We start from the raw sequence: 8,744 nt of genomic DNA, 5'->3' as shown, positions 1-8,744 counted from the left end.
GCAACGTGAGAAAATAATATTTCACTGAAAGAGTAGTAGATCCTTGGAACAAACTTCCAGCAGACGTGGTTGGTAAATCCACAGTAACTGAATTTAAACATGCCTGGGATAAACATATATCCATTGTAAGATAAAATACAGGAAATAGTATAAGGGCAGACTAGATGGACCATGAGGTCTTTTTCTGCCGTCAGTCTTCTATGTTTCTATGTTCCTATATGTTCATCCCAGGCATGTTTCAATTCAGTGACTGTGGATTTACCAACCACGTCTGCTAGAAGTTTGGCTCTGTTAAAAAGTCCTATTGCTAACATGTTGTAAGCCACCCTGAGTCTAAGGAGAAGGGCGGCATAAAAATTGAATGAATGAATGAATGAATGAATAAATATCTAATTGAGTAATGATGGAAACGTACATTATCCTTGAACATATTTACCTGCTTCCCCTGTGTTGCCATTCCTGTTGAAACTTTCTATATATTTTTTGTTGATGTTATTTTGATCTTCTTTTAAAAGCTGTTAGTTTCATGCTGTTTGAAATCTACTAGCTGGGGTGAGTGACATCAGAAGCAGAAGGGTGGGATAAAAATATCTCCATAAAGCATAAATAAGCAAACAAACCATAAAGAAGTGTTCCAATATCTAAGGGGCTGTCACAAAGAAGGAGGTGTCAACTTATTCTCCAAAACACCTGACGGCAGAACCAGAAGCAATGGATTAACACTAATGAAGAAGGGAACCAATCTAGAACGAAGGAAAAATTGCCTGACAGTGAGAACAATCAATCAGAGGAACGGCTTGTCTTCAGAAGTTGTGGGTGCTCCACAGTGGTGTAATCCAGATTTTTTTTTTAACAACTGGTTCTGTGGGAGTGGCTTGGTGGGCGCGGCAGGGGAAGGATACTGCAAAATCTCCATTCCCTTCCCACTGCAGAGAAAGGATAGTCGGTGGCGCAGTGGTTAGAGTGCAGTACTGCAAGCTACTTCTTCTGATCACTGGCTGCCAGCAGTTTGTCAGATCGAATCTCAGTGGGCTCAAGGTTGACTCAGCCTTCTGTCCTTCCAAGGTGGGTCAAATGGGGACCCAGATTGCTGGGGGCAAGAGCCTGATTCTGTAAACTTCTTAGAGAAGTGTTATATAAGTCTAAATACTACTGCTATCTGTCTGTCTATCATCTATCTATCTATCTATCTATCTATCTATCTATCTATCTATCTATCTATCTATCTATCTATCTATCTATCTATCTATGCAAATGGAGTAGTTGTACAAATGAAATATTCAATGAGAATATTTCATTCATTCAGATCTATGATGTGTTATTTGAGTGTTCCCTCCGAGTCTCCGGAGAGGGGCGGCATACAAATCTAATAAATAATAATAATAATTTTTTGAGCAGTATTTATTTATTCAATTTTTATGCCGCCCTTCTCCTTAGACTCAGGGCAGCTTACAAGATGTTAGCAATAGCACTTTTTAACAGAGTGAGCATATTGCCGCCACAATCCGGGTCCTCATTTTACCCACCTCGGAAGGATGGAAGGCTGAGTCAATCTATTTATCTATTTATTAGATTTGTATGCCGCCCCTCTCCGCAGACTCGGGGCGGCTAACAGCAGAAAAAAAAGACAAATATAACAAATCTCATATAAAAATTAATTTTAAAATCCCCAATTTAAGAGACCAATCATGCAAACAGACATACCATGCATAAATTTTATAAGCCTCAGGGGAAGGGAATATCTCACTTCCCCCATGCCTGACGACAGAGGTGGGTTTTAAGGAGCTTACGAAAGGCAAGGAGGATTTATCTATTTATCTATCTGTCTGCCTGCCTGCCTCTCTGTCCATCTGTCCATCCGTCCATCCATCCATCCATCCATCCATCCATCCATCCATCCATTTCCATCCCTCCCTCCCTCCCCCATCCATCCATCCATCCATCCATCCATCCATCCATCCATCCATATATCTATCTTCCAAGGTCAATAAAATGAAGACCCAGATTGTTGGGGGCAATATGCTTAACTCTCTGTAAACCGCTTAGAGAGGGCTGTAAAGCACTGTGAAGCGGTATATAAGTCTAAATGCTATTGCTATAAATACTACTGCTATAATGCAAAATCTCCATTCCCATCACACCCGTCAGAACCTGATGGATTTCACCTCTGGTGCTTCATCACTGGAGGTTTTTAAGAAGAGAATCGACAGCCATTTGTCCAGAATGGTGCAGGGTTTCCCGCTTGAGCCGGAGTTAGACTAGAAAATCACCAAGGCCACCTTCCAACTCTGTTATACTGTTAAATAAATACAGTGGAACCTCTACTTACGAACTTAATTCGTTCCGGGACCAGGTTCTGAAGTAGAAAAGTTTGTAAGAAGAAGCCATTTTTTCCATAGGAATCAGTGTAAAAGCAAATACTAATGCGTGCGACTGGGGAAACCACAGGGAGGGTGGAGGCCCGGTTTCCTCCCAGGAGATTCCTAGAGAGGCCTCACGGAGGCTTCTCCCCACCTTTTCCAGCCCTGTTTCCTCTCAGGAGATTCCTAGAGAGGCCCCATGGAGGCTTTTTCCTGCCTTTTCCAGCCCGGTTTCCTCCCAGGAGATTCCTAGAGAGGCCTCACGGAGGCTTCTCCCCGCCTTTTCCGGCCCTGTTTCCTCTCAGGAGATTCCTAGAGAGGCCCCATGGAGGCTTTTTCCCGCCTTTTCCAGCCCTGTTTCCTGCCAGGAGATTCCTAGAGAGGCCCCACGGAGGCTTCTCCCTGCCTTTTCTGGCCCTGTTTCCTCCCAGGAGATTCCTAGAGAGGCCTCACGGAGGCTTCTCCACCGCCTTTTCCAGCCCTGTTTCCTCTCAGGAGATTCCTAGAGCGGCCCCATGGAGGCTTCTCCCTGCCTTTTCCAGCCCTGTTTCCTCTCAGGAGATTCCTAGAAAGGCCCCACGGAGGCCTCTCTCTGCCTTTTCCAGCCCTGTTTCCTCTCAGGAGATTCCTAGAGAGGCCCCACGGAGGCTTCTCCCTGCCTTTTCCAGTTACAGTTTCGGAGGCCTGGGTTTGTAAATAGAAAATGGTTCTTGAGAAGAGGCAAAAAAATCTTGAACACCCAGTTCTTATCAAGAAAAGTTCGTAAATAGAGGCGTTCTTAGGTAGAGGTACCACTGTATTTTGTTTTTAAACTGCACCAAGAGTGCAGGCCTCACGGAGAGGCATTCCCAAAAGTGAATGTGTTCAGATGGCAGATGACTAACAACCGCCTTAAAATTAAAAAAAATAAAAAATCACTTTAATTGCAATCGTATTTCTAAAACGCTGCTGTTGAATCTAGGGTACTTTTTCCATCCGTTACCGGCATTTGACCTGATTTCATCTGACAAAAGAGGGCAGGCCTACCACCCCCCAGGCTTATGTGGGGATTCTGTGGCAGATCTGCAGACATTCCTGGCTGGCTGACTTGATGTGAAAAGTGTTTCCAGAAGGCAGGGAATTTGGAAGTCCACCAGAATGAAAATAGAACGCTTCGGTTTATTCAAACTCGATCCACGGGGAGCCGAGGGTAAGGGAAGCCACGGAGCTCAACACCCTCCAAGGTGACTTTTCTGAACCTCTGAAACAGAAGATAATCTGTTTTTAAGGAGGGGGGTGACAGTGAAAGCCGAGGAAGTTATTTGTTTCTGCTGAGAGTCCTCTGCTTCTCAGCGTGTTCCACGATTTTCTCTTCCACGTACAATCCCTTCCGCTTCCTCACAGCATTCATGTACTTGCGAGCCTGATTCTCAGAATCCGCCTTCTCCCCAAAGTGCAAATACTCCTCCTCGGTGGTGGGCACCCAAAACGGATCGTCCGAAATGACCTGGGAAAAAGAGGAAGAGTAGGAAGAGCGGTTAGGAAGAGGATCGTTGGCCTCGTTGACTGGAAGGTTGGCAGTTCAAGACCCAAGCACCGCACGGCGGGGTGAAGCTCCCATTCTTTGCTCCAGCTCCTGCCTCCTGTTCTATTCCTGGGCTTTTGGAGTGAAACCACTGACTAAAACCACTACATTCGGCTTTAAATCACACTAGTTGTTGGAATACACAGCATTTAGCAAAAGGCACTTGGTTAAAGAGTTCAGGGAGTATTTTTTCCTTGCTGCGAAGTTATCAGATTAAGTTCCGGGAAAGGCGCCAGCTTCGGCCTAATGGCATTCCAAACGAGATAACAAAGTGAATGCAGCATTGAATAGAGAAATCAGCTCACCAGTTTTCTAACAGTAATTCAGCGTCGGGCAAAGAGTTTTTAAACAAGGCAGAAATCAGGTTTTGGGAGGGGCATCTTGGAGCACCCCAACTCTAACACAGCAGCCATGAAGCTGTGTTGAAACCCCACCCCGAATTTCCCCCCAAAATTTGCTTTTATACTAGCTGAGAGTGGCTTCAAACCCCAAATAGGAAAAGCTGCAAGCTTATTTCTCTTTACCATACAAGTTCTGTTGTCTTCTCAGTAACCTCCTGTATCTCGCATCTAAAAGTGGGCCATCCCCTCTAATGTCTTCTTCATCCTCCAACTGGGACCAGTTTGGTATATCAATCCCCTCTGGTGGTCCCTCAGGTTCCTCCAGGTCACTTTCTCCATCACTCTCACTTACATCAGCTGACAACCCCCCAGATCCATGGTACCCAGAAGGGCTCATCCTCTTCAGAATCTGATATGACCAGAGGTGGACAAGGAGCCCTCACAACACCACCCTAGCAATTCGAAAGCATGCCAATGCAAGTAGACAAATAGGTACCACTTCTTTGGGAAGGTCACAGCATTCCACGCACCTCAACATATTTATTTATTTATTGGATTTATATGCCAACCCTCTCTGAGGACTTGGGGCGGCTTACAACATATAGAGGAACAATACATTCATCCTAAATCCAATTAGTTAAAATTAATTCATCTAATAACCTAAGACCATTAAAAAAACTCTCATTCCCATTCAACCAACTAACTTACAATACATTCATCGGCCAGGCGGCTAGAATCTAGTGGCCCCAAGCCTGGTGGCATAGATGGGTCTTCAGACTCTTGCGGAAGGTGAGGAGGGTGGGGCCAGTACAAATCTCTGGGGGGAGCTGATTCCAGAAGGCCAGGGCCCCTACAGAGAAGGCTCTTCCCCTGGTCCCACCAAGTGACATTGTCTCATTGACAGGATCTGGAGAAGGCCGACTCTGCGGGACCTAACCTGTTGCTGGGACTCATGCGGCAGAAGGCAGTCCTACAGGCATTCTGGTCCGATGCCACATAGGGCTTTGTAGGCCATAACCAATACTTTGAATTGCATCCAGAAACCAATTGGCAGTCATTGCAGCCAATATAATCATGCTGGCCACTTGACCACAGAAATACCTTCAGACAACGCTGACTCTCTCGGCTAAGAAATGGAGATGAGCACTATCCTTCTAGAGCTGGACACGACTGGACAAGGGAAATCTTTACATTTGTTACAAAGAGCAGTTTAATCAACGGAGGGAGGAACAGCTTGACAAATTATAATCCTCCAGTCGGGCAGTCAGAGGATGTTCTGTCGGGCTCTCTGGTAGAATCCTCCCAACAATTCACAGGTACAAATTTCAGACACACACACGTCTGAAAATTCAAAACAATGTTCTTTATAATGAAAATTCACTTAAACCAAGCCCTCTTTTGGTATAGCAAAGAGCACTCATCTCCAACCAAACTGGTAATTTGTACAAGTCCCTTATCAGTTCTGAGATACTTAGCTTGCAGCTGTGAGGCAATTCACAGTCCTTCTTCTTTCACAAAGTGAAACACACTTTGCTCTGGTTTAGCTTCCAAGCAGGGAAAAATCAGCACACAAAAGGTCAAAGCCAGTAAAGCAGTCACGAAACACAACGATTAGATAATCCTCCACAATGGCCAAACCCACAGGCTGCTCTTTATAGCAGCCTCACTAATTACCACCGCCCCACCCAACCACAGGTGGCCTCATTTTCTGTGATAATAATCTCTCAGTTGTTGCTGCCTGTGCATCGCTCTCCGCATGTGTGGCTGTATCATTAACTCTTGTTCTGAATCCAAGGAGGAGCTAGATAATTGATCTCCTTCTGAGCTGTCTTCCACACTCTCCTCCTCCCTGTCACTCATGTCTTCTTGGTCAGAGGAGCCTTCATCAGCAGATTCCACCGGGGGCAAAACAGGCCTGCAGCATGTGGATGTCTCCCCCACATCCACAGTCCTTGGGGCAGGAGCTGGGCCAGAGCTAACCACAACAGAGGATAAACAAAATCTAAAGACTCCACTTGAAAGTAGAATTCCAAGGATCTTCTCCTTGACCTATCTACCCAGCTCTCCCCAACCTGCCGTTTTCTACATCGGCTGCCACTGCTTATTGCATTTCACTCTTTTATCTCCGTTTTCTTGCCCTCGGGTACCGCTTCATATCTTGCACACTGCCAGGACTTATTTGAAGTCTGGCCGTATAGAAACACAATCAAATGAAGAGAGAGACAGAGAGAGAAAGACGAAGAAAGCACCCCCAGAACGCTCAGTGTGAAATTCAGGGAGTTTAGTCCGACCACATCTGGAGTGGAGGCCACCAGCTGGGGAGAGCTGTCCTTTTGGCTGTGTGGCTTGGAGAGGACAGAGGAATCCTGAAGAAACACAGGCAGCAAGTGTGAATTTATTCGGAAGGGTTTGCTGCGGTTTCTAAACAACGGAGTGTGGCGCGTGGAACAAACCTACAAAACGGCCCAGGAGAAAGGCTGATGGAGAGAGAGAGGGAGGGAGCTTCTCTGGCATTCGTTTTTTGGATCAGCGGCAAAGGAAACTGGTCCTCTCCCACCCCTAATCTCAGGACACGGCTCCTCTTTCGCTGAGAAAGGCGTATCGGCTTCCAATAATACTACGACGTCTTCTGCAGCGGAGTCAAAAATGAAAGCCATAGGCTGGCCCTTGGCACGGAAGGGGATCTGTTTCTAATTCAACGTTGCTGGCAGGATTGTACGTTGACTTTTCTCGCACGGAGCCAAAATAATCTCACTTTTTTCTTATAACCGAGTCTTCCCTAAACTGGTGCTAGCCAAATTTTGGTGTGGTGTGTGTATGTGTTAGTTATTGCTTAATAAGTTTTATTTTTATTTTTATTCACAATGTTGTAATATAACCCCCCCCCCCAAAAAAAATGGGGGGGGGGAGAGAAATACAAAAACAAAGAAAAACTGCCGCACAAATCCCAGCGACCAGTTAGGTCCCGTCAACTAAACAATGTCGGTTGGCGGGACCCAGCAGAAGAGCCTTCTCTGTGGCGGCCCCGGCCCTCTGGAACCAACTCCCCCCAGAGATTAGCATAGCCCCCACCCTCCTTGCCTTTCGTAAGCTCCTCAAAACCCACCTCTGCCATCAGGCATGGGGGAACTGAGATATTCTTTCCCCCTAGGCTTCTACAATTTATGCATGGTATGTTTGTATGTATGATTGGTTTTATAACAAGGGTTTTTAGCTGTTTTAGTATTGGATTGTCACATGCTGCTTTTTATCACTGTTGTTAGCCGCCCGGAGTCCACGGAGAGGGGCGGCATACAAATCCAATAAATAAATAAATAAAATAAAATAAAAACTAAGCAAGACAAAAAGTGTGCATTAAAAATCACACATTTCTGTAGACCAGTGTTTTTCAACCAGTGTGCCGTGGCACACTAGTGTGCTGCGAGACATGGTCAGGTGTGCTGCGAAGCTCAGAGAGAGAAAGAAAGCAAGAGAGAGAGAAAGAAAGAGAAAGAAAGAAAGCAAGAGAGAGAGAAAGCAAGAGAAAGAAAGCAAGAGAGAGAGAGAAAGAGCGAGCGAGAAAGAGAGCGAGAGAGAAAGAAAGCAAGAGAGAGAGAAAGAGAAGAGAAAGAAAGCAAGAGAGAAAGCAAGAGAGAGAAAGAAAGCAAGAGAGAAAGAGAGGGAGGGAAGGAGAGAGAGAGAAAGACATAGAGGGAAGGAGGGAGAGAAAGAGAGCAAAAAAGAGAGGAAGGAAGGAAGAGAAAGAAAGCGGGATGGAGAGAAAGAAAGAGGAAGGAAGGGAGAGAGAGAGAATTTTTTTGTCCAAACTTTTTTTAGCCCCCCCCCCCCCGGCCCCGCTCAATGTGACTCAGGGTTTCGTAAATGTAAAAAATGTGCTGCGGCTCAAAAAAGGTTGAAAATCACTGCTGTAGACTGTACCCTCAGTTAAATACTGGTAAAATATATGTAAAGAATAAATAGTTTCCCCCTCCTTGCAAAACAGGCCCAGAGTTTATGAATTTCTACAACTCCTGCTTATTTACCCAACCAATTTGACCTGGCATCTAGCTACTATGCAAACTAAATGGGGTGGATTCCAAATCCCATCAGTCCGATTTCTGGACATTGCTCTTGTAGGCAGGGGATGATAGGGAGGGGACAGACTACAGGAGGAGTGCTTAAATCTTGCCTTTCTTGATTAAAGCTAATTAGAGTGAGCAAAATATACAGGCAGTCCTCAACTTTTAAGACCACAACTGAGCCCAAAACCTATGTCGCTAAGTGAGAAATTTGCTGAGTGAGTATTGACCTATTTTATGACCTTTCTTTAGCGCTGGGTTGCTAACGGTTCGACCCAGTTTTAAGAACTGGTAACGGTGGCGGCGGGAGACTCCACCCACCTGCCCGGAATGCTTTTGCGCATGTGGAAAAGGGTGGTGGGCGCGCATGAGCGCATGCGTGAACCGGAAACAAAGAATTTTAGAATCCACTGCTGCTTTT

General features: G+C 45.6%; 1 protein-coding gene across 3 annotated transcripts in view; it reads right to left on the bottom strand.

The window, feature by feature from the left end:
* Positions 1 to 3,498: 3,498 nt before the first annotated feature.
* The window catches only part of EFL1 (elongation factor like GTPase 1), an 85,946-nt gene continuing 80,700 nt past the window's right edge, over positions 3,499 to 8,744 (bottom strand). For all 3 annotated transcript variants that reach the window (XM_070762034.1, XM_070762032.1, XM_070762033.1), the window contains exon 20: positions 3,499 to 3,846. In XM_070762034.1, the coding sequence (XP_070618135.1) occupies positions 3,658 to 3,846 (189 nt within the window). In that variant the 3' untranslated portion in view covers positions 3,499 to 3,657. The remainder of the gene's footprint in view (positions 3,847 to 8,744) is intronic.

The sequence above is a fragment of the Erythrolamprus reginae genome, chromosome 10 (genome assembly GCF_031021105.1).
Source record: "Erythrolamprus reginae isolate rEryReg1 chromosome 10, rEryReg1.hap1, whole genome shotgun sequence".
Taxonomy (NCBI): Eukaryota; Metazoa; Chordata; class Lepidosauria; order Squamata; family Dipsadidae; genus Erythrolamprus; species Erythrolamprus reginae.
The sequence above is the reverse complement of the archived record's forward strand: the minus strand, read 5'-3'. Positions and strand labels throughout refer to the sequence as shown.